The 24478-nt window shown below is 44.8% G+C and overlaps 1 protein-coding gene across 1 annotated transcript in view; it reads left to right on the top strand.

Annotated features, from left to right (window-relative positions):
• Sfmbt2 (Scm like with four mbt domains 2) overlaps window positions 1-24478 on the top strand; it is a 184561-nt gene that overhangs the window by 146381 nt on the left and 13702 nt on the right. Inside the window, exons 16-20 of the mRNA XM_059263508.1 lie at window positions 8827-8936; window positions 17717-17892; window positions 20161-20327; window positions 21388-21651; window positions 22857-22985. Of these exons, the coding sequence (XP_059119491.1) occupies window positions 8827-8936; window positions 17717-17892; window positions 20161-20327; window positions 21388-21651; window positions 22857-22985 (846 nt within the window). The remainder of the gene's footprint in view (window positions 1-8826; window positions 8937-17716; window positions 17893-20160; window positions 20328-21387; window positions 21652-22856; window positions 22986-24478) is intronic.

Raw genomic sequence — 24478 nt, 5'->3', positions numbered from 1 at the left:
CGAGGAAGTAAATGGACACTGGAAGTCCTTCTACTACATTTTTGTTTGTTTGTTTGTTTGTTTTTTGAGACAGGGTTTTCCTGTGTAATAGCTCTGGCTGTCCTGGAACTCTACTTGTAGACCAGACTGGCCTCGAACTCACAGAGATCCGCCTTCCTCTGTCTCCCGAGTACTCGGATTAAACGTGTGCACCACCACTGCCTGGCATAAACAAACTTCATTTTATTAATTTTTTGTGTGCATTGGTGGTTTGCCTGCATGTGTGAGAGTGTCTGAACTAGAGTTACAGAGAGTTGTGAATTACCATGTGGGTGCCAGGAATTGAACCTGGTTCAACCCAGCTCCTTCGGAAAAACAGCCAGTACTCTTGACCATTGAGCCATCTCTCTAGCCCTGCTTCTACTGCGTCTTATTGGTCCAACTTCAGGGGGTATCTGGTGACTCACTGGGATAGTAGAATAGTTTCTGGACTCTTCTAGGAACTCTCTGCTCTCACCCCGCACATAACAGGGCTCTCTCTAAAAAACATGGTATCACTATGACCTTTTTATTGCTGCACTGCCTGGATGAATGCTCTTTAGAGCACAATTCTGTGGCTACAGAATTTACCCACTGACCAGTTGTTTACCAGGCAGCTGCTAGGAGCTGGGTGCTATCGCTATCTGAACCACTGGATCAAACCCAGCCCTCTTAACCTTCTGTCTATCTGATTTTCCCATTTGGTTATGGGAAAATTATACGATCCAAAGCTTAATAATCATAGGTGTAGTCTAAAGAGACATGGGAGCACAGTTTTATGAGAGCAGAGGGAAGGGGGTGGGAGGACTAAGATATGTCTGGCGACATTTGGCTTGGCAGAGGTAAAGTACAACCTCAACTGTACAGTATGGGTGGGAATCTGGGGAAGATTCTGGCAAAGAGGCCAGGCCTGGCTGGAGCAGAGGACATTAGGCTGTGGTTAACCAATAGGTATAAAAGGGTGTGTTATGTTTTAAGACTAAAACCTAAGAGGATTCAGGGTTGTCTGGTGCTTCACCGTCAGGTAGCACCAAGGAGCTCAGAGGAAGCTGTGTGGGAGTAGCTTTCTTGGTATTCCAAGCAGTTTGAATGTGAGGCCTGGGTTGTGGGGATTTCTCAGAGTGCCAGCAGTCTGACATGATTGGACTGTGGCTAAGGTGGCATAGGTTGTTTGCCTGTATTAGTGCCCGGTATTGATTGACAGCTCAGGAATGCCAAACCTGATAGAAATACAGTGACTAACCTAGTTTCTTTGCGGGCGCCTGCAAGCCTGATTCACATGGCAGGTTCTGGTTGCTAACATGAGACTCTCTATCATCTGCCAGCCACGTTAACCAACAACAAGAGCTTGGCTTCATTCTCTCTTTAGGGGCTGGCTATCTTACTTGACTAGATGATTTTGTTTTTCAAGTCAAAAGTGGTTATTCCCAATCATTTTCTGATAACTTGCCAGCTACCAAATTTAAAAGCCTAGCCAGAAGCAGTTTTCTGATGACAAAAGTTGATTTTTGCTGATGGTTAAAAATATGTGCAGCAAGATGGAAGGAAAAATAAATAAATAAAAAGCAAGCGCTTCAGTTCTATGAGTGGAAGAAAAATGTAAGTTCCACCAAACCAATATTTATGCTAATGCTCTTCCTTTGGTGCCAGAGCCTCTGCATGGCTTCAAATTTCATTTTGCTTAAAGAGAACGAGGTAATTGAAGCAGAGACAGATGCCTTGCTTTTCCGGGCCATCGGCAGTATTGGAAATTTAAACACTTTTGTATCTTCAGAAAATGTGAAACGGGCGTTGTTTTCTCTGTGGCTGGTCTGCTCTAAGTAGATAGTGTCTGTAGGCAGATGCAAGACTGGTATTTGGAAAGGCTAGCTGCAAGCTGAGGAGAGGGGTCCTGAGATATGTGTGAGGGGGTCTATATATTGGAGAGAACGAAGCTTCTAGAAAGTAGTGGCTAAAGCATGCATCAACTTGTTTTCTGGGTATTAGACTTGGGAGGGCTTTGTAGAGATTCGGAAAGCAATGTGTGACTGACCTTGACTTCAGAGATGGTATTGAGAAGAGATAGATTTAATTGAGCTGGAGCTAGAGTCCATTCAACTCCCAACACCATCTAAAAGTAAACTTGGGACCTGGAGTGGGTCTTGACCTTCTAGTGTTAGGGATCAAGTCAAGTCTTATGATAACTCCTTATATGCTGGGCCATTTTATGGGCATCGTAGAATTATCAGGGACAGATAATAGTGATGACATTTGTCATAAACCTGCATGCTCAGTCAAATCATTGCCAGTTGGGACCATCCATTATAACAAATCATTCTAACTTGCTGTCTTCTCCAGTGTGCCAAGGTCCCTGATGGTTAGACAAACCATTTTATGTAGTATTATTCTAAGACTGTTAGAATCTTGTGCCATCCTTTAAGTCACCTGGTCTACCCGTTGCATTTGGTTTATATGCAGTGTGTTCTTGGGGTGTGCACATCCTCATATTTAAAGGGAGAGCCAGCCAGCAGGGACATGAAACTAGAGAAACAGAGTGTTTCCTCGGCTAACTCAGGTCAGTGTGTCCTGGGATGAGTATCTCAACCTGTGATAATGAAATGGCAGAGTACCAGCCAGGTGTTGCCAGCAGAAATGACTCTGAAAATACTCAATGTGGCGAATAATTGTTCCTTTGTCTTTAAGGAAACTCAGCAGGCTGTGATGATAGAATCCCAGGGTGGCACATGGAGGTTTGGTTCTCTATGTTTTCTCTTAGAAGGCATTTGCCTTAGAATATCTGCCAGGGTGAAACCCCTGTGTTTAACAAAAAGAGAAACATGTCATTTCAAACAGAGAGACTCTGGGGGTCCCTTTCCATGCTCTCCACATCATTTAGGATGTATTCAGCTGGCTGTCACTCTGTGATTGCATAAGCTCTACACAGGTGTGACCTCTCTTCTTTGGCAGCCTGGACTGTAGAGATAAAGAAAAATAAATAAATAGAGGAAAACCCGACGTATTGTAAATGTCTACTAGAAAGCGAAAATATCACAATCTTGTCTTCCCTCTTCTTTTTCTGCTGCTAGCTAATTCTTAGGAGAAAGGTTCACAGAGCTTGTACCTGTAGGAAACTTTTGGATGTGATAAGCCTCTGTGGTGTATCACTTCTTTGGAGGTGATGAGCCTCCCTGAGTGTATCACTTGCTGTGTGACTTTCTACTCTAGTGAGTTGAGGTTGCTGGAGAAGCCACGAGACTTTTAGGTATGAGTCTGGTCAAGAGACTGAGTGTGATAATGCGTATCAGGTCCACCAAGATGGGCATCCTGTTTCTGATTGAAGAAATACAGATATAACCCTGCTCCATACTGTCTTAGTTCACCTACTCAACTATCTCCACGTTCATCTGTATACCCCCATCTCAGTGTCTGCCACCTGCCTATTTATCCACCTATTATTATTTGTATTATTTGTCTTTTAGTATCCAACCTCTGTACCTTTCCATCAATTTGTCTCTCTCCCACCATCTATACCTGTCTGTTATCTATATCTTTAATTCGTCTTTGTTTGTTAGCACCTGTCAGCCTGTCCATCTATTTATCCAGCCATCATCTAGCTGCATTATGATTATTATATCTGTCTCACTTATCATCTCTCTTCCTCTTCCTCATCTATCATCTATTATATATCATCATCATGAATCTATTATATATTTACAGCTACTTATTTATATCTATATGTCTACCTATTTACCATCTATTATAGTATCTGTCTACCTTCTATTACCATCATTATCATCTATCAAATACTTGTATCTGTCTCATTATTTATCATCTATCCATTCCTAATGTGTGAAGGCAGATAGCGGTCTATTTGTGGAGCTGATGGCAAATGAAGATGGCTGTTAAGTCATGTTCATCAGTGAAACAGACAGAAGTTGGCGTTTAAGTAGCAGGGATGGTCTTATATTAATTATTAGTTTTTTATTAGCATCTGTTAAATAATAATGGATTTTATTGTGACCTTTTCATATGTAAATGTATTGTATTTTGATCATATTCACCCCTGAATATGTCCATCTAGTCCATCCCCTCTTTACTGATACCTTCCTCTTGTCAACTAGTCCCTTCTACTTCAACAGTTTTTGACCAGTGAATTAGCGTTCCTTATAGTAATGTGGGTGAGTGGTAGTTTAAAGGAGCATGGGCACCTTACCCACAGCTGCACCACTGAAGAAAATGAATCTTCTCTCAGCAACCCCTAACTAACCCATAAATCCTCAGGGAATGGGAAGAGCCTCTTACATACCCCTCTACTCTATCTGGAATACTCTGTTCCCAGACTTATGCAGACTTATTCAGGTGGCCATAGCTGCTAAGTGTTAAAGAGTGCAATGGTGTGTCATTCCCAGAAGACAGCGTTCCACAGCACTCCCCTTTCCTCCAGCTCCTAGATTCTTTCTGTCCCTTCTTACACAGTGCTACTTGAGCCTTGGGAAAGCGCTACAGATGTCCCATTTCAACTAAGTGTTCAACACTCACTCACTCTTAGTAACCCATTGTGAATCTCCATAGTAATGGCTTCCCCCAGTAACACTGGACAGAGCAGAAGCCTTGTGTCGCTGAATCCCAGGTAAGGCCGTCATCAGAATCAAAGGCGGAGGAGGCACACATGCCTCTTGAAGGTACTCTGCTGTGCTTTTGCTGCTACTGCCGGAAGTTAATGTTGAACATCAACCCATTAAGAATAATGCAGCAGGCTTGGGTGAGCGTGTCCATGATAATGCATGTTCCTGGCTTGTGATGCAGGTGTTTGTGGGATGCCTGGTAATGTCTGCAAAGCACAACTAAAGAATAGTGCAAGCTGCTTTTGCTCTTGTGGCATTCTCTATTGTTTTCCCATATGGAAGACATGATACACTTTATGAACTTTCTTATTATACCATAGAGAAGGACTTTGTATCAACGACAATCCAAAACCAAAGCTATCTCCTTCCTGAACCTCCATTCACTCTACTGTATGGTATCAGATAGATTCTTGTCATTAATTTTCAGTGAGCTAGCTTCTGGTTCCATATTGAAATTTACTGAACAAAATTTAAAAAGTCGATCAGACACTTGCTAGTGCCAGTCACAGTCTAGCTACAGAGGATGTGGTGGCATGGTGCCCCTGCTTTCTGCCTGCTTAGATTGACAGTATAGTGATAAGGGAGAGGGCTGATGATGAGAAAATGAAAGTGGTCTTATGCGGAGGGTACTCAAAAGAGGTTTCTGTGAAGGGACTTTTGGAAAGATGACCTGAGAGAGAAAAAGAATGGGCGATGTGGGTATTGTCATATTTCATTACTGTAGCGTACCTGAGACCATCAGTTTATTAAAAGAAAAAAGAATATTTGGGCTCAGAGTTGCTGAGATGCCAGTTGGTCCAGTTGCTTCCTCATGGCGGGGAGCACTTGGTAGAAAAAAGCTATTGAACTGATAAAGAGAAAGAAGACAGGGCTAGGATTCCTTCATCCCACTCCAGGACACATCTCTAGTGACCTAAAGATCCTAGTACCTTTCAGTGCCTGGCATTGGGACCAAGCCTGTACTGTCTGGGTCTTTAGGGACCTTACAGATCCAATTCATTGCAAGAGAAGTGGACAGCCCTTAAGAGGACTTTCTACAGTTCCTAGCTAATGTGGCAGAAACCAAATAAGCAGGGGACCAACAGTGTCAGGAGCCTGTCCCTGCAGGGTCACAGAGGCTGAGCTCAATGTGGTGGCAGCCATAGGGAAAATGACCAGATAAATGAAAGTGCTCTACATACAAATGGAGAAAGTGATTTGCCCAAAGGCCTGTAGCTTCACAGGGATCTAACTGAGATTTGATCCCAGATGTATCCAACTAGAGAGGTCATTGCTTTTCTCCCATAACCCATTAGAGAGGAACTTGCTTATGACAGTATGTTTTCAACATCCCAAACTCCAAAGGATGCAGTGAGCCATTGCTTTGTGGTGTGGATTTTCTTTTGGAGTTACTCAGACATCTTGGTTGACAGTGTCCTTAGCTGAGGGTGGGCTTTATGCTATTTCTAATCTCTTATGGAGAACATACTGAATTGTATTCTGATAGTTTGCAAGGCAAAGTCGTTTGGCTTAACTCTGCCTAGTGACAATAACTATCTACTTAGTTCTTATTCTTCCATTTGTGTGCTTGTGTGTACTGCGCATATGCATCTATGCATATTTGCATATGTGCTGGCATGCACCTGGAGTGTGAGAATGCATTTGGAGGCCTGAGGTGTCATCTTCTCCTCTATTCATAGAGACAGCACATCTCAGTCAAACCCTTATCATATGGCTAGTCAGGCTAGCCAGCTTGCTCTGGGATCTCCTATTTCTGTCTTATGAGGCTGGGATCATAGGTGGGCTGCCGCCCCTAACTAGCATTTATATGGGTTCTGAGATCAAACTCAGGTCCTCATACTGTCTGGCTATCTCCTTAACCATTGAGAAGTTTCCCCAGTCCCCATGTAGTTCTTTTCATGGGGTAGCTGTATTTTCTTCAGCAGTCATGGACACAGCCACTGTGCATATCAGCACGCTAGCATTCTAGAACCTTTGTTGAATTTGAAGACAAATGGGTTGGTATTGGGAAAAGCCATGAGAAAAAAAAAATCTATATTGGGTGCTTTTTCAAATTTAATTGCTGCTTGTTTCTAGGCTGAATTGAACTCTGGAAGGCATGTTCTGATTCTATTCACAGTCACAAAATGCATTCTGATATTCAGCAAATGACAACGTAGCTCTGGGGTTTTCTCTGCTAGTCACAATGAAAAGAATGAACTGAATGTTATTGCCTAATGATAAATACTTTACATGTTACTGCGGCCAGCTCTAATTAGATTTATTTTTAAACTCAGTTTTTAAATTGTACTGATGGCAAACAGAAAAATCAGATGATTGTTTTAAAGCAGAAAACAAAACATACCACAACAGCTTGTATTGCCTTGCTGTTCCATTTGAACCCCTGGGTTCAAGTGTGCCTCTTGTTGGGGATAGTCTGGGCCATTGGAACAAAGCCCAGTGCCATCTAGGACAAAGTGGTTTGCATACTAACTGTTTAATGCAATTTGTCTCTCTCTTTTGGGAGGTATAAATGGTCATGTTTGTATACATGTATGGGAAGATGTGTGTGTATATGCGTTTGAGTATACCTGGTGGCCGGAAGTCGACTTTGGATATCTTCCTGACTTTTTATGCAGGTACTGGGACTTGAATTCAGATCCTCAAATTTGTGTGGCAAGCACTTTGCCAATGAAGCCTCAGCCCTATCTCTGAAAGCTTCATTGTTTTCAGAGGTTATCAGGGTATATCCATCCCAGGCAATATTTTCCTAATGTCACCTCCTTTATGTTGACTGATTTCCACCCAAGTAGGCATGGCGGCAGCAGTACTTGTCTCCATCTTGGAACTATTTTTCTCAATCTCCAATCTTGGAACTGTTTTTCTCACTCTCTGTCCTATGTGGCCACACATGCAGTCTGTGCCCTCAGCCTGATGTGACTATTTACACCTTTTCTGGACTTAGGTAAACTTGAGAAGAGGGTGGTACCTGTCTGTATTCCTAGCATCCCATGGAACTGCCACAGAGGGCCACTTTGTGGAATTTACCACTTGATTTCCTGTTTACTTCTTCATACTGTTGATGTAGCTGGGTATCAGGAGCGTGGAGTATGGCAGAGCTTGTGAATGCTGAGTTAATCATGCAGGCATGGTGACACATTCTTGGAGTTCCGGCACTTGAGAGGTAGAAGCAGGGTGATCAGAGTTAGAAGTCAGCTTTGGCTGCATGAGATACTGTCTCCAAAACACAAAAATGAGGAAATCATGGCTTGCTTAGTGAGAGGCTAGTGCCCAGAGGTCTAAGTCCCTCGACTGTTTTAGTAAATAGGCATGCTGAGAATTGCTAGGAACACCTCTCTTCTCTAGAATCTGCTCCTTTGACCCTTAGTATAGAAATATCTGGTCATTCTGGGTACTTTGCTATAGGCAATCGCCACATGATTATTTTCTTGGACTTCAGATTTGGAATTAAGCGTGTTATTTGAAAATATATGTTATTGGATAATGTTAAATGCTCCAGGCTACTGCTTAAAACACACACCAAGAACACTATCAAATTAAATGTCCATTAAGTTGAGGCATTATTAGCTTTCAGGAATTCCTTACACCTCTTACAGGTATCTGAAGTCTCCCACAGTGTTAGCCCAAACATACTGTTTTCTTCATTGGTTACACAAAGAAGTACAAGATTAATGTTTATGTTTAATTAGTTGTATTGAGGGGATATGCACATGAGTACAGACATTTGTGGAATCTGGAAGAGGGTGTTGGATCCTTAGAGTGGGAAGTGCAGGCAGTTGTGACCTGCTAGGCATGGGCACTGGGAACCATATACAAGTCCTCTGCAAGAGCGCTACCTGGTCTGAACCACTGAGCTGTCTTTCCAGACCCCAACATAGGTCTTTAAAAATAGAATGAAAGTCTCAGGACCCTAGTGTAGAAGCATCCAGTTGGAGAATAATGAACTGATGAGTTCTGGAGCATCAGGCACTCCCGCTAGTGAGCAGTGTTGAATTTCCAAGCCAGGGTGGCTAGGATTTGTGTTTTCTGGTTGGTGAGTTAGTTCCATATTGCCTCAGTGCTCTATTAGACTTCATCAGAGCCCTTCGCTTAATGAGATGTAAGGCGGAAACCTCTTGTCAACAGCGTGGTTTTCAACACATTCTTGTCAAACTCAACAGGAATGGACACAGTTGTGGCTGATTTTGTATCTTTCTCCCAACAGATTCTTACCATGATAATCAATGCCGCCTACAAGCCTGGGAGGGTATTGAGAGAACTGCAACTGGTGGAGGATCCACACTGGAATTTTCAGGAGGAGACACTCAAGGCAAAGTAAGTATTTTCAAACCTGGGAAACGAAGGATTTGTAATATTTCCCTTGCTGTTTTGAAACGTCTCACTCCTTGATTTGATATTGCCCAGACAAATAGAAACAAGCTGAAGGTCTGTTGTATCACACCTCCATGTGCTACATGTAGACTTACTGTCTGGATTAGTTTTGTTATCTCCATGACGAAATACTTAATAAAAGCAACTTCAGGGCTCCAAGATTTTTTTCCTCATGGCTTCAAGGAGTTCAGCCCATGCTCAGTCAGCTCCATTTCTAGGTATATGTTGAGACAGAATATCGTGGTAGTGGGACAGTGTGGCAGAGTTATTTATATCACAAGTGGACAGGAAGCCAAGGGAGAAGAGGGATGAGGTGATTAGGTATAATCTTCCAAGACACTTCCCCAGTGACCTATTTGTGCCAGCTTGGTACCCCCTTCTAAAGTCTCTGCCACCTCCTAACATAGAACTGTCAACTAAGAACCAGATGTTTAATAAATGGGCTTTAGAGGGACATTTCACATCCAAACTGTAACAGTGACATTTCTGCTATATTGAGCTGCCTTAAGCATTAAGATTGCTAACATGAAGCCGGGCGGTGGTGGCGCACCGGGAGGCAGAGGCAGGCGGATCTCTGTGAGTTCGAGGCCAGCCTGGACTACCAAGTGAGTTCCAGGAAAGGCGCAAAGCTACACAGAGAAACCTTGTCTCGAAAAACAAAAAACAAAAAACAAACAAACAAAAAAGATTGCTAACATGAAATGCAGATTTGCTTAACCAATATTTTGTACATGTGTGTTTTTATGTGTATGTGTGCATTGTATATGTGCAGATGTATGTGTGTGTGTGTATATTATGCAAATATGTATGAAGGCCAAAGAACACTTTTGAGACAAGGTCTCTCATTTTCGTAGAGTTTGCCATGTAGGCGATGCTGGCGGAACCACAAGCCCCAGACATCTTCCTCTTTCCTGATCCCCAGCTTGAGGATTACAGGCATACATCACCTTATCTGGCTTCTTTGCATGGGTTTTAGGGCTTAAACCCAGGTCCTTGTGCTTGCAAGGACCTCGTGCATGATTTGTATGGCCAGTATAGTTTCCTCTGTTAATAACTTTTTCTGGTACCATGTATGGGGCTAGTGAAACAGTTTATGGTCAGCTACCTACTCAGTATCCCTGGTGTCTCTTTAGATCAGCCCTGTTATCTTCAATTCTATGAAAGCCATTTACGGTCTAACAATGCCCTGTCCAATCACAAGGGGAAGGGAATAAAGGACAATAAGGAGAGGGCTTATTTTTACAACGCTGAAAGCCAGTGATGGGCAAAATTACATGCCATCATTCCAAGAAACTCTTACAGGAGCGTCACCCATAGCACAGAAGGAACAAAGCAAGTTTTTTTTCCCTCTTAGTATTCCATATTCTATGTTCTACAAGGGGGGGTCATCTGCCATAACAGCATTGTTTCTAGAGTCCTATTAAGCTGATGCCAGAAGACTCCGGCAAGTATTTGTGCAGAGAAATCCTTACTTCTCACTTTTGGATTTTTCTGTACCATTCACTATAACCCAGAGGCACCTAACAGCTACGGAAATAACCAGAACACAAACATCTCAAGTCTCATTAAAAGCCCTGCTCTCCCTAAATCAGCCAGAAACTATTCCATGACAGGAAGAGTTCATTTTGCAAATGTTTGCACTTATTTTCATGTCGCTGAGTCGATGGGAGCTTTTATTAAATTCAGCTGGGTAGAATTGAAACCGACACCTTGCTTTCCATCCTGCTCAATTACAAAGGCAACAGATTACCTCTTCTATCGAGGATGGCAGGGAGGTCCTCAGCAAAGCCTTACACAGCATCTTCTCGGGAGGAAACGCCTGCCTGCACGGGCTTTCTCCTTGCCTGATCATAGCATTCCTTCTGAGCGGCTGCTAATGATGACAGCTACCGTCAGCAGGAGCCTGCTGGTGACAGGTCTGTGGGTCGTGCCATCTCTCCTTCTCATGGCAAACGACAGCTTTCCAGATCCTGACAACTTGGCTGTGCTTTTTTCCCTCTATGCAAATGGAAAGAGACTGGAGAGGGAGCCAGCTTCTTCCTCTGTACTGACAGGCAGGAGTGGTCTTCATTGTGAATGAATTAACTTAGCAGAGGTTAGACCTGACATCTTTACTGTCTGAGCTGAACTGTAATGTTACAGTGTCTGCAGGAGTCGAGGCCTGTGATAGCCCTCGGGGAAGTGTTTGTTGTGATTGCTCACTGTTTTGTTGTTGTTGTTGTTGTTTTTTAATGTCTTTATTAACATTTACGAATTATATATAATAACTAATTTTATTAGGACATTTCTCTTCACGTATATAAGGAATTTTGATTCTATTCTCCTTTATTCCCTCGTTTATCTCCAACCCACTTCACGGATCCCTTTCTTCCCAACTAGTTGCCTTTCCACTATATCTCCTCCTTTTGGTCCTCCTCCCCCTGATGCTCCTGGCCCTCCTGGTCCTCCTCCTCCTGATCCTCCTCTTCCTGATCCTCCTTCTCCTGCTCCTCCTCCTCCTGATCCTCCTCTTCCTGATCCTCCTTCTCCTGCTCCTCCTCCTCCTGGTCCTCTTCCTCCTGATCCTCCTCCTGATCTTCCTCCTCCTGGTCCTCCTCCTCCTGATTCTCCTCCTCCTGGTCCTCCCCCTCCTGGTCCTCCTCCTCCTGATCCTCCTCCTGATCTTCCTTCTCCTGGTCCTCCTCCTCCTGATTCTCCTCCTCCTGGTCCTCCTCCTCCTGGTCCTCCTCCTCCTGATTTTCCTCCTCCTGGTCCTTCTCCTCCTAGTCCTCCTCCTCCTCCTGGTCCTCCTCCTCCTGACCCTCCTCTTGTATCATGATCCAGTGAGTTTCATAAGTGTTGTTGAAAGGCTCATGGGTAAGAAGCTTTTACAGAATATGAACAACTTGCCAGTGACTGTACCACAGAGAAAAGTGTCTCCCTCTCTCATTCACTGTTTTTCTTCTTCTTCTTCTTCTTCTTCTTCTTCTTCTTCTTCTTCTTCTTCTTCTTCTTCTTCTTCTTCTTCTTCTTCTTCTTTTATTGGAGGATGGCGTTTTCCTCAAAGAATAAATAGATATTTTTCCTGACAAGATAAATTTGCCTTTCAGAAGATTTTCACCTGTAAATAAAATAGTAAAATAAGATGGAACCCAGCATCATCACATACAGTAGTCTATTGGTATTTTCCTTCCTTTTCCATCAGTTACACCTTTCACACTACTAAGGAAATGGTTGCAGGGTTTGGAGTACTGTGGGAAGTGTGGCTTGTCATTGTCTGAAAGCTGGGCTGCCTGTACTGACAAAGTGAAAGAGCATTCTGACGTTATTTGTTGAAACTGTTTTTTAATGGAACAGTTTCCTTCGGATAAATGTAAATATTCCAAGCTACCTGCATTATTCTGAATTTTAAGATGAGAAAAAAATTTTACTCTCTCCATTAGGGAGATCTAAAATAATTGAAATGTTTTCAATGCATCCTAAAGTTTCTTCCTATTTTACCTCTTCTTTGAATGACTTTGAGCCTGTGTTAGGGAAGCCGGGAAGAAGATCTACAGGTTTTTCTTTTCCAGGCTCTTGTTGCCGCTTTGTCCCACTTGGTTGTCGTGTGGCCAGGGGCAGCAAGGCTAAGTCAGACCTTGTTTTGCTGTGAGTTGTGTTAACTGTGGAGTACTCACCTCTCCCACAGGCTGCTTTTGTGATCCTTACTTCCTGGCCTCCTCTCCCCTTAGCCATTTCACAGGCTTCTTTCTGTGTTATGAACAGGATGTAATAATAGTGCACCATCCTGGGGGACTTGTGTGAAAAAGGATTCCCAAACAGAGGTGTTCACTGGAACAGATTGTGTGTGTGTGTGTGTGTGTGTGTGTGTGTGTGTGTGTGTGTGTGTGTGCTCATTTGTTAGTTTCTATTTACCTAGCTCAGAGGAGGACAATTTGTGCTCCTGGAAATAGACCTGATGATTGACCTCAAAGCCAGTGACTGCCTAATTGAGGAGCTTACTGCACTGGGGATGTGAGTGGAGTGTTATTAGTCAATGAGTCAGCGATGTAGCTCAGAGAGATGCTTGATTAATGAGCTTGGGGTCATGGGTTTCAACCACAGTTGTGTGTGTGTGTGTGTGTGTGTGTGTGTGTGTGTGTGTGTGTCACAGTCTGTGTCACAGTGTGTGTGTGTCACTGTGGTGTGTGTGTGTGTGTGTGTGTGTGTGTGTGTATCACAGTGGTTGTTACATCTGGGAACTGGGGTTTCAAAGCGATAAGATTGTAGGAGTAGGCTTTCTGTACCTCGGCTGTACAGTGTTGGTGCCAGGCTCTTGCTTTCTTGCTAGACTCTGGAAACTGCTTTGTGTTGGGCTGGAGGAGTCAACCCTCTTGCTCAAGTTCTCAGATGCCAGCCAGAGGTGCCTGTGGCTTTTCTGAAGATAGCATCTCCAGGACAAGTGTAGCAATAAATCCAGATTCCCGTTCCAGCCCACCATGCCAGCATCACCCTGGCCTTTCAATCCCATTTGCAGCTCCTGCCTCTGACAGCAGGAAGCCTGTTTTAAACACACAGTAAGAAGCAACTTTAGGCAGGGAGGGCTTGCTTTGGCTCACAACCCAAGGGCAGTCCATCATGGTGGAAAGTGCTCTCTAGCTGTGGTGGCAGAACGTGAGACAACTGGTCACCCTCGATCCACGGTAGGAAAGCAGGGAGATGAACGCTGGTCTCAGCTGGCTTCCCCCCTTCCCTTTTTTGTTCAGGACCATAGCCCACAGGATAGTACCATCTGTACTCACTGTGGGCCTTCTTTCTTTAGCCTCTCTGGAAACATCCTCACAGACATATCCGGGGCAGTGTCTTCTAGTTGATTTGAATCCAGTTGACAATGACTTGACCATGCATATCAGCCGTCACACCTGCACTTGCTAACTACAGTATATTATTTGATCAGATGCCAACGTCACTTCAGTGTCCTCCCTCCCTCCCTCCCTCCCACCCTCCCCATATCTTTAGTCCCACAAGCAAACAGCCTCCTCACCACTACCCCACTGCAGTCTCCCCTATCCCAGGACTGTTGCCTCCTGGATGGATTGTGTTGAAGACACTAGCACCTTTGGTAGGGAGGGAAGGTGTAAGATTTGGCAGACGGTTGGTGACTTTCAGGGATACCTGTCATTGGTGGCTCATGAGCAGCTCTGGGACTAAAGAGGCCATCTTGATTGTCCTGAGCCCAGTCACCAAGCCTTTTCCTCCACCGTCTATGGTTAGATGGGAGCTGTCTGGAAAAAGCCAAAGTAAGGCAGCTTTGGACAGTTGAGGCACACCCTAAAGGAGCCATGGCTGGCTCCGTGAGCCTGCAGCATCCTGCCCTCAGAGTTGGGGCAGCCAGAGTCTGGAGGAACAGTGTCTTGTCAGGTGACAGTGCTCTACCCAGACACCACGCTTCTTCCTCAGTCCCTCCACCACCATGGAATCCAGATAGACGTGTGAAAGAAAGCCATCATTATTTGACTGTGGTTTAATTCTCATTTCGGTGCATTTAGATGAGCTTTCCCTAATTATGGGAGATTTTAGTAAAGCACACGCTTCATTATAAGACAATACAATGACACATGTATGTGGTTGTCGTAATGAAGCCCATTACTTTGTGTGCCAATTTTAAAAGGTAATAAGACAAAAAGAAAGGCTCCTGTCTCCACTGAATCCGCCTGAGTAGGGAGGGAGATAAATGACTTTTCACTTGGCCACAGGAAGCAGCCCTGCGCTCTCCATGCCTCTTCCTGCACCTTGTCGCTGCAGGGTTTCCAAATGGACATGCTTTGTCTCCGAGTTCCCCTTACACAGTTTGGCATCTGACCTGGTTTTCACATTTCCCCTGCTCTTTGTGTGTCATGTTATTTCATTTTTTATTTCAAAGAGACTTTAAGATTCTTGATAGCAAGGTCTTTCAAGCAGAGCTGTAGGGCCACAAACAGGGAAAAGATAAAACTTATAAGGGAAAAATGTACCTGTAAAAAATTTATATTCTCTGTTTCCCACAAACCTGGGGATATACCGTGTTCTCAGAGCGGGACTATTCTTGTCATGAAACGCAACAACAGTAGAAAGCGAGACCTTCTCCCTGCAAAGTGCATCCGAGCAGCCGTCCCGGGGCGCAGAGAGAACGGTCTCTCTAAAGAGGGCCCATGAAGGTTCCAGAAGGAAAAAATCAACATCGATGCAAAGCTGTTCAATTTAAAGCATCATTTTGTCTACAAAGCATTGATGTGAGTTCTTCCCATATAGAAAGGCAACCTCAAACATCAGAGGAATTGAAGAACAAGGAGAGCAGAAGTCCTAGGACATGAAAGGCCAGAGAATAAATACAAAGGACTTTTTCCAGTTAGAGCTTAATATTTTTTTTACTGTCAAGACTTTGGAAAAGAATTATTAGGGAAAACATACTATAGTCTCCCAAAAGACATTAATTTAAAAAAAATCAAGATGAAATCTATTAAGAAGTACTTTTTTCTCTTTATTTCTTCTAACACATTTTTCTTTGTGATCCAGATCAAGGTTTTTAAAGATTGATTTTATTATCTTTAATATGTGTATATGTGAGTGTGTATGGGAGGTGGTAATGTGTGCACTTGAGTGTAGGTGCCCACACAGACTGAGGCATCGGATCCCTCAGGAACTAGAGTTATAAGAGGTTGTGAGTTGCATGATGGCACTGGGAACTGAACTTGGGTTGTCTGAAAGAGCAACACTCACTCTTAACTGCTGAGCCACCTCTCTAGCCCTGGCCAAGGGTTTTAAAAAATGTTTTATCTTCCAATTTTGAGCATGATGGTCTCCTTATCTTACAGTATCCTTTCTTTGAACATAGTCCTCCAGGCTCTGTGGCCTCGTCTGTTTGAGATTTGGGTCCCCAAAGAACTGCTGATTGTGCATGCATCCGGAAAGATTGGTTGCACTTCTTTGGGGCTGGCAAACTAAAGCCATGGTGGACAGAAAGGTAGATGACTTCTCCAGAGTGATTTTATTCATGGAGCCACCTGTCACCTCTGCCAGCCAGGAGAGAGACGGAGATGCTTACTCTGATGGCCAGAGTTTGGTGGACGGCTTTGCTATTCTGTATGGATCCTTTGATACTTCTAACATACAGAAGCCTGTCTCTGTCACCACAGTAGCTTGCTTGTGGTCAGTTTGGGTTCTGTGGGTACTAAAGCTGCTAGCATCCCCGGTTCCAGGACTTTTCAGGTGGCAGGCTGACTTCACAGGGCTGTAGGACAGGGTTTTGTTAGTTTTGATTTTTTTTATAAAATCTTTTGAACTTCTTTCCTCTTGATGGTGACCTTGCTTGCCTGTCACCATGCTGCACAATGCCCATGTATGAATAATAGAGATTGTCTCTCATTTCAATAACGTGCTGTGCCATCGTGACAAAGATGCCATTTCAGTGATCTGATTTTTCATAGTTTTTCAAAGCACATTCACTATCCAATATGCACTCATACTTTCAAAAAATAAAGAAGGGACACCCATTAGATATCATTAGCTTCAGTCTGAGGACCACGACCATTAGATGTGTCCTAGGCTATACTGTGTCGTACTAGGTTTAGCTATGAGGCTCCATGTAACATGGCGAGAACCTGCTACGCAGAAATCTTGACTACAGGAGGTTTAGCCCTGTTACCCTGCCCTTTGTGCCCACCAGAGGATAATTCTCAAACATATTCCCAGTGAGATTATAAGGAAGTATCAAAAGAAAATAGAAGCTACACACATTAGCTATGTTGTTAGAAAACAGAGATGTCATTTTGGGAATACACTTGTGCTGGTCTGTTGTTGCTGTTGCTGTCGCTGTGACAAAATACCTAAGCTGAGAAAAGCTAGGGAGGAAGCACTGGATTGGGCTCAGAGTTTCAGTCCATAGTGGAGCAGCGTGGCAGGGAGTGGATGGTAGGACAGAGCTGCTCATCTCATGTAAACTGTGTATGAAGCAGAACCATCAAGAGGGACTAGGGACAAGATAGACCTTTCAAAGGCACACCCTGGTGGCTCATTTTCTTCAACTAGGGCCCCCTCCCAAAGTTTCCACCTTCTCTCATTAATGCCATCAACTTATGAACCCACTGAGGAATTAATCTGTTGATGAAGAGACACCTTATGATCCAGTCATTTCCCAAAAGCCCCAGGACTGACAGCCATACATCTAACACTTTTAGGGAACAACTCAGATTCATCCCTTAACAATGCTGTGTGTCTCCAACCCTTGGCTTGTGGGCTGTGTGCACCCTGGGAGAGTTACAAATGAGGTCCAACACAAAATCACAAACTTACTTGGAACTTCATGATTTTTTTTAAAAGATATATTTATTTTTATTTTATGCATATGGGTGTTTTGCTTGTGTGTACTTCTGTGCCCCATGTGGCTACAATGCCCTCAGAAGGCAGAAGAAGGGGTAAGATCTTCTAGAGCAGGAGTTCCACATAACTGTGGGCCATCTTGGCGGTTGCTGCAAATCTAACCCCAGTCCTCCAGAAGTACAGCCAATGCTCTTAACCACTGAGCCGATTCTCCAGACCATCAAGCCATTTTTATAATGGAACTTTTGTTAATAACTCCGTGTGCAGTTCTCATTTGTGAACTTTGTAGGTGACAGGTGACAACACCCGTGTCTCTCTCAATGCCAGAAGGTTAGAGGTACCTTCCAGTCTAACAGAATAAGTCTGAAAATGGACTCACCGTTCCTTCTCTGTCCTCCATTTTCTAGGTACAGAGGCAAAACGTACAGGGCTGTGGTCAAGATCGTGCGGACATCGGACCAGGTGCAACATTTCTGTCGCCGCGTGTGTGCCAAGCTGGAATGCTGTCCAAATTTATTTAGTCCTGTGTTGATTTCTGAGAACTGCCCAGAGAACTGTTCCATTCACACCAAAACCAAATACAGTGAGTCCAAAGGGATCCTGAGCTATGGTGTGGGGTACTTTTTTTTTTTTTTAATGTTTTGCGTAGTTTTTCACATGAATAACTGCAGAACTCTTTAAGATCTGTGGTGCAGGTCCACACGTGTTTTTAGCCTGACATAAGAAAGGGATGGGATGGTTCAAACCCGGGTGGATTGTCATCAGAAGATTTTGGGAATGGAGAAGTGACAATTTCAGAAGACCAACTGATTCCTAAGCCATGTGGGTGGAAGCAGGACATGATAAATTGACTATTAGTAATGCTTAGAAACACTAATTAATTAACTTCTTGTCCTTACACTCAGGATTTGTAATACTACTTTTTTTTTGTTTTGTTTGTTTTTTTTTGTTTGTTTGTTTTGTTTTGTTTCTGAGACTTGGTCTCTCGTTCTGTAGCCCAGGCTGGCCTAAAAGTCATTATGTAACCCGGGCTAGCCTCACACTCTCAGAGCTCCTCCTGCCTCTGTCCCGTGTGTTGGAATTACAGATATGAGCGACCACGCTGGCTAACAGTTCTTTCACCCAACAGCAGGAACGTCTCTGAGCGTTCTCTTACTGCCCCGACCCTGTCCGTTTCTCCCCTACTTAGCTACTTCCCTCAGCACTTTCTCAGGCATGTCACTGGAGGATTCAGAAACATCTCCCTTCCTTCCCAGATGCCTTTGCTTCCCCACTGCTGTGCAGGACTCTGAGTTGGCCCCCTTCCCCAACCTGTAGTGCTTGCCTCTGCCAACTCCCAGCGCCCTGAGAGACCTCACCTCAGCCTTAGACTGACAGCTTCCCGCAGCCCTTCATTTCCGCTGTTCTGAGAACTTCCTTCTCCCATTCTTGAAGGGTTTACCACTGTAGAAGCCTCTACCTGGGGCATCTCAAGCCCTGAAACTCCAGTCTACAGCTTCTGAGCTTGCTAATCTCCCCTTAGTTCTCTCTGGTCCCGGGGCAGTGACAAGGAAGCCGAGGCCCCAGCCACCTACTAGAGTTTAAGGACGCACACAGTGTGGTCAGTGCTCTGTGAACCACAGGCACCTGTGACGTATCAGCTGCTTTGTTGGAACCAGGGATATGAGTAGGCTCGAGATACTGTTCACAGTGTGGCTTTGCTCTGTACACAGACACAGGTAGACAGGCACACACATACAACTGTACTTGGCAAATTAACCTTCTACTCCCAGTCCCTCTGAAAGTCAGAGGGTCGCCTGTTCCCTCTATTACATCTCTATGCCTTTCCACCTGCATACTTAGTTCCCGGTGAGAGGGACCAGGGCATAGAAGCCGGTCTTACACATGCTAGACAAGCATTCTGCCACGAGCCACATTCTCAGGCCTTGATGTTTTGAGACATGGTGTGTTCATTTCTGTTCCTTGTGGCTGTGATTGATCACTCTGACACCAACAACTTAAGCAGGCAAGGGTTTATTTTGGCTCACACTTCCAAGTCACAGCCCACCATAGCAAGGACGCCACAGTGGCGGGAGTTAGAGAGAGGTGGTCATGGTGTGTCTGCAATTAGAAATATAGCACAGGGAGTACATGCAAGCTCTCAGCTTGCTAGCTCGCTCTTAGTACAGTCCAGGATCTCAAGCAGTGAATGGCACCGTCCTTGGTGGTGCATCGTCCCACCTCAGTTAATTACGCCAAGGTAACTCCCTGCCTTCAAGGTCATAGGCCTTTCTCAGATGGCTCTAGATTCTTTCAAGTTGACCACCCTAATCATTACATAGAATGTCCCTTTGTGAATTAGGCTGGCCTTGAACTTGAAAAAAATCTTTTTTGGAGACCTATAGCATACTCTATCTCTGGATGTTCACATCATCTCCCTGCTCATTTCTGCATCACCTTACCTTTGGCCGGTGGAAGGGTCTGCTGGCCAGCAACTGCTCCTGGAAGTAACTGTCTTCACTGAGGACTTCAGTTGCCTTGAGTGTTGACCTTGCAAATATGGTTTCCTGTTGTCCCAGGACACCGGGGAAGAGGAAAGGGGTGGGCATTGTGACCTGGAAGTGAACTGAAAGATGATTCTGGATCTCATTTAACAAAACTTCAAAAGGCTTAGACCCTTCAATGTGAATATTGCTATCACTGGAAACTGAGCTACAATGGGAGGAAAAACAAAAAGAAAACAAACAAACAAACAAAAACCAGCCATTGGATAGAATTGAGACTACTGAGAGCAGGGTTCTCCCAGTAGGCTCTGGCTCTATGATGGACCTATCATTGCTTGTACTCAGTCAGATCATCTTCTTCCCTATAGCCTATTATTATGGAAAAAGAAAGAAGATCATTAAACCCCCAATTGGGGAAAGCAGCATTGAAAGCGGGCATCCAAAACCAGCCAGGAGAAGGAAACGTCGGAAATCCATCTTTGTGCAGAAGAGACGAAGATCTTCTGCGGTGGACTTGCCAGCAGCCTCTGGGGAGGTACGCTGGCCTTAAAGGGCTTCCAGCATTAGAGGAGAGGTGTTTGGTTGGTTTTAATTTTACTGTGTGTGTGTGTGTGTGTGTGTGTGTGTGTGTGTGGCGTGCGTGCGTGTGTAAGGGGGGGAGGAGGAGAATGAGAACGCAGGCCTATGCCTGTGTCTGCCATGGTGTACCTATGGAGGTTAGAAAACAACTTCTGGGAGTCTATTTTCTCCTCTCACTGTGGGATCCCAGGATCCAAGTCAGGTTGTCAGGTTTGTACAGCAAACCCTTTTGCCTGCCCGGTTCGGTTGTTTTGGGGGGTGAAAGAGATCAAGCCCAACCTTGTGAAGGCTAGGCAAGCACTTTGCCATCCAGCAACAACCTGTCCCTTGCAATTTTACAGGTTCTCTCTGTGTAGCTCAAAGTGGCCTTGAACTGCGTGTGTGTGTGTGTGTGTGTGTGTGTGTGTGTGTGTGTATACACAAACATGTGAGGACAAGAGGTCAACCTTCTTGGTTGTCATTCCTCAGGACAAGGTTCATCTGGGGTTTTCGTTTTGTTTTTGAGGTAGGGCTTCTTACTTTTATCTAGAACTCATCACTTTGGCTAAGCTGATTAGCCAGCAAGTCATAGGGATCCACCTGCCTCCACTTCCTCGAGGCCCAGCTTTTCCACATGGCATCCGGGGATCAAGCTGAGGTCCTCCCTGACTATTTTTTTGAGAGATAGTCTCAGCATGCAGTCTAGGCTGGCCTTAAATTTACTAACCTTTTGCCTCATCTTCCTGAGTCCTGGAGTAGAAACCTGGGACAAGACACTCCCTGACAGCCCCTTTGCGTACTGAGAACCAATTGCACGTGTTCAGCTACTGGTTAGGAAAAGGCTGTGTCAGGAGATCCTTTGGTACCATGGGCTCTCTTTCAAGGCCTCCATGGACAAACCTTGCCAAGAGCTCTGTTCTGGGAAGGAAAGCCAAGTCATCCGGGCCGGGCAATGGGGCTGTCTGTGAGCGTCACCTTGCTGCTCTCACTCAAGTCTCTGTCAGCTCACCCTCACTAAGCACATCCCTCCCTCTCAGGAAAGTGAGGAGGAGGATGCAGAGGCCCCGGAGGACGACACTGCCAGTGAGGAAACTGGTTCTGAGGTCCGAGGTGACCAGACAGACACCTCATCAGCGGAGGTGCCCTCCACCAGGCCCCGGAGAGCTGTGACCCTGCGGAACAGTTCACAGGCTGCGAAGCGGCCTCCAGTGGAGAGGCCACGAAGGGTCCGCCCAGCGCCAACCACTACCTCTGCTGTTGAAGGCGACAAGGCCCCGCCTGCTAGGCCCAAGGAACCAGAGGTAAGTAAGCTCAGAGAGTCATGGCTCCTCTTTAAGAACGTGGAGTAGAGTTCAGGATGCCGTTCAGGAAAACCTCTTTCAAATATCAGAAAGGACCGTAGATGGTCTGTCAAAATTCCCAAGTCTGAGAACAAAAGAGTGATTTTTACCTCTTGGTTGAGAGGGCGAGGAAGCATCAGAAAGCTGTTCCTAGGGCTGGAATAGCGTCTTCATTTCTGGGTAATTTTAATATCCCAGCGCTTCCAATTAAGTGGATGGAGAGGGTCCAGTCCTGCAGTTGTGGGTTCCCCAATGCCATCTCTACATTTCCCATTTCCGCACTTGACTTCTGCAGCTCTCTCTCCTCCGTGGGACACCTCTCTGTCACCCTCGTACATTACATCAGCATACTTGAGACTCCCGAACCGTACAGGTGGCGTGTGAACAGCTACACAGGTCCTTGGCACCATCCTAACGAAAGCGAACGGTGACAGTGAGCTGTGCTCGACTGCCTGGGTCTGCCTATAACCCTTAGTATCTGTTTGCATTGTAATCAGTGATGATTCCTTAGTAAGCAGGCCCTAGATTTTGTGAACTAGGCGTTCAAGATTGACAGCCACTATGCCATAGGGTGGGACAGGTGTGCAGGTTCATAAGTGTGCTTAGAGGTCAGGGGTCAACCTCAGATATCATTTCTTAGGAGCCGTTCACTCTTCACTCTTGGTTTCTTCTTTTATTTTCATTCTTTTATTTTTTGAAAAGATATTTCATGCCTAGAGCCTAGTAGTTTAGGCTGATTGACCAGCATGTCCCAGAATCCTCCTGCCTCCACTTCCCCAGCACCACCAGTTTTTTGTTTTTGTTTTGTTTGTTTGTTTGTTTGTTTCTTTTTTAGTGTGTGACCTCGGTATTGAACTCAGATCCTTATGCTTGCATGGCAAGCATTTTGCCGTTATCTCCCAGCCCTGCTGTACCTTTTGTTGTTACTGTTTTTGAGCCTTTGAAGACAGCCAGGTCATTGCAGGTGGGGGAGTCACCAGAGACAGGTTGCTAAGAAACTCCACAGAGACTGAGCTCTGTCACTGGCTGTGTGTCCAGCAAAGAGATCAAGAGAAGTAGGAGTTCTGGTCCCGCGGTGTGGGGTTGAGGCACACAGGTTGTTAGAAAGATGTAGCTGGCCCTACATCTTTCTGTTCAGTAACAGTGCCCTGCCCCCTTCCCTGCAGGAAACAAAGCAAGAGGATGAGGAAAGGCTGATTCTTGAGAGCAATCCGTTGGAGTGGACGGTCACAGACGTGGTACGATTCATTAAGCTGACGGACTGCGCGCCCTTGGCCAAGATCTTTCAGGAGCAGGTACAGTGGTTTGCTGTGTCAACAATTTATTTTCTGGACTCCAGGTCTTGTCTCTCTGTGTTTGCATGTCTCTCTGTGTTGAGCATAAATATATGTGTGTTCGTGTGTGTGCACTTACATGTATTTGTGTGTGTGCATGTATGTGCATGTGGCTGTAAAGCCCAGAGAACCACAGGGTGCCTGCCATGCCTCAAACGATGCCACCTTTTAGAGATAGGTTCACTCGCTGCCTTGGAACTCACTTAGTAGGCTAGGCTGACTGGTCAGTGAGCCTCAGAGACCCACTTATCTATGCCCCAAAAGTGCTGTGATTACAAGCATGTACCAGGACACCTAGTTTTGTAAAATTAAGTTCTGGGCATCAGTTTCTTCTACTCACTAGGCAACTTCTGTACTGACTGAGCTGTCTTCCCAGTCCAGAGACTAGATCTTAAAGGAATTACCTATCTTATCTGGCTTCTTTATGACTTACCAGGTAGGAGTAAAGTCTCAGGTGCCTTTCATCTGCATGCTACAGTTGATATCTGTAAGTGGGCTCATGCATAGTGCTGAGCACCTGATGTGGGAGTCTCGTGTCTGGTTCTTAATTGTCTCATAGGGATGAGGGTTTTCTGATTGAGACGTAGCTGGTTCTGCCAGGAAAGGAGTGAACCTCTAGGCTCCACCATCATTCACAGATGTAGCTCCCTCTCTGGTACCAGTTTCTGTTGTGCTATTGCTGTGATAAAGCACTGACCAAAAACGACTCAGAGAGGAAAGAGTTTATTTCATCTCACAGCTTAAGGCATTTAATGAAGGGTTGATGGGGAAGGAGCTCAGGGTGGGAACCTGGAGGCGGGAACTGAAGCAGAGACTTGATGGAACTGGCTTGCTGGCTTATTTACCATGTCCAGCTCAGGGAACTTCCTTAGACTACTCAGGGCTACCTGCCCAGAGATGGCACCACCCCCATGGGCTGGGCTCTCCTACATCAATATTTAAATGAAGAAAATGCCCGCAAAGAGTTGCCTACAGGTCAGCCTGATGGGTACATTTTCTCAATTGAGACTCCCTCTTCTCAAATGATAATAGCTCATGTTAAATTGACAAAAAAACAAACAAACAAAAAAACTAACCAGCACAGCCTCACAGAGTAAATATGTCTTTTAAGGCCTAGTATTATTTATATACTGTTTTCCATATAGTTGATTAAAGATATGCCTATCTAGCCTCTTTTTAGATTCAACAAGCCAATAATTAGAGAAGATAAAATTTAATCATTAAGACAGAAAAAAAAGTCTGATTTCCCAATCATATAGGGAATTTTCCATCTTCTGATCCAAGTCAATGCAGTAATATTTTGTAAAAAGCAAATTAATGGACATCCTAGTCCTCCACTTCCCACTCCCAAGAGTGTGTTCTTGGTATCCAAGCTCTCCTGCCTTGATATCCATGAGACAAAGTGATTAATCACATTCATTCTGGAAACTTCTGCAGACTCCAGAGAAGGTCAT

The sequence above is a fragment of the Peromyscus eremicus genome, chromosome 5, assembly GCF_949786415.1.
Source record: "Peromyscus eremicus chromosome 5, PerEre_H2_v1, whole genome shotgun sequence".
In the NCBI taxonomy this organism is placed as follows: domain Eukaryota; kingdom Metazoa; phylum Chordata; class Mammalia; order Rodentia; family Cricetidae; genus Peromyscus; species Peromyscus eremicus.
Note: the sequence above shows the minus strand (reverse complement) of the source record. Positions and strands in the feature narration are given on the sequence as shown.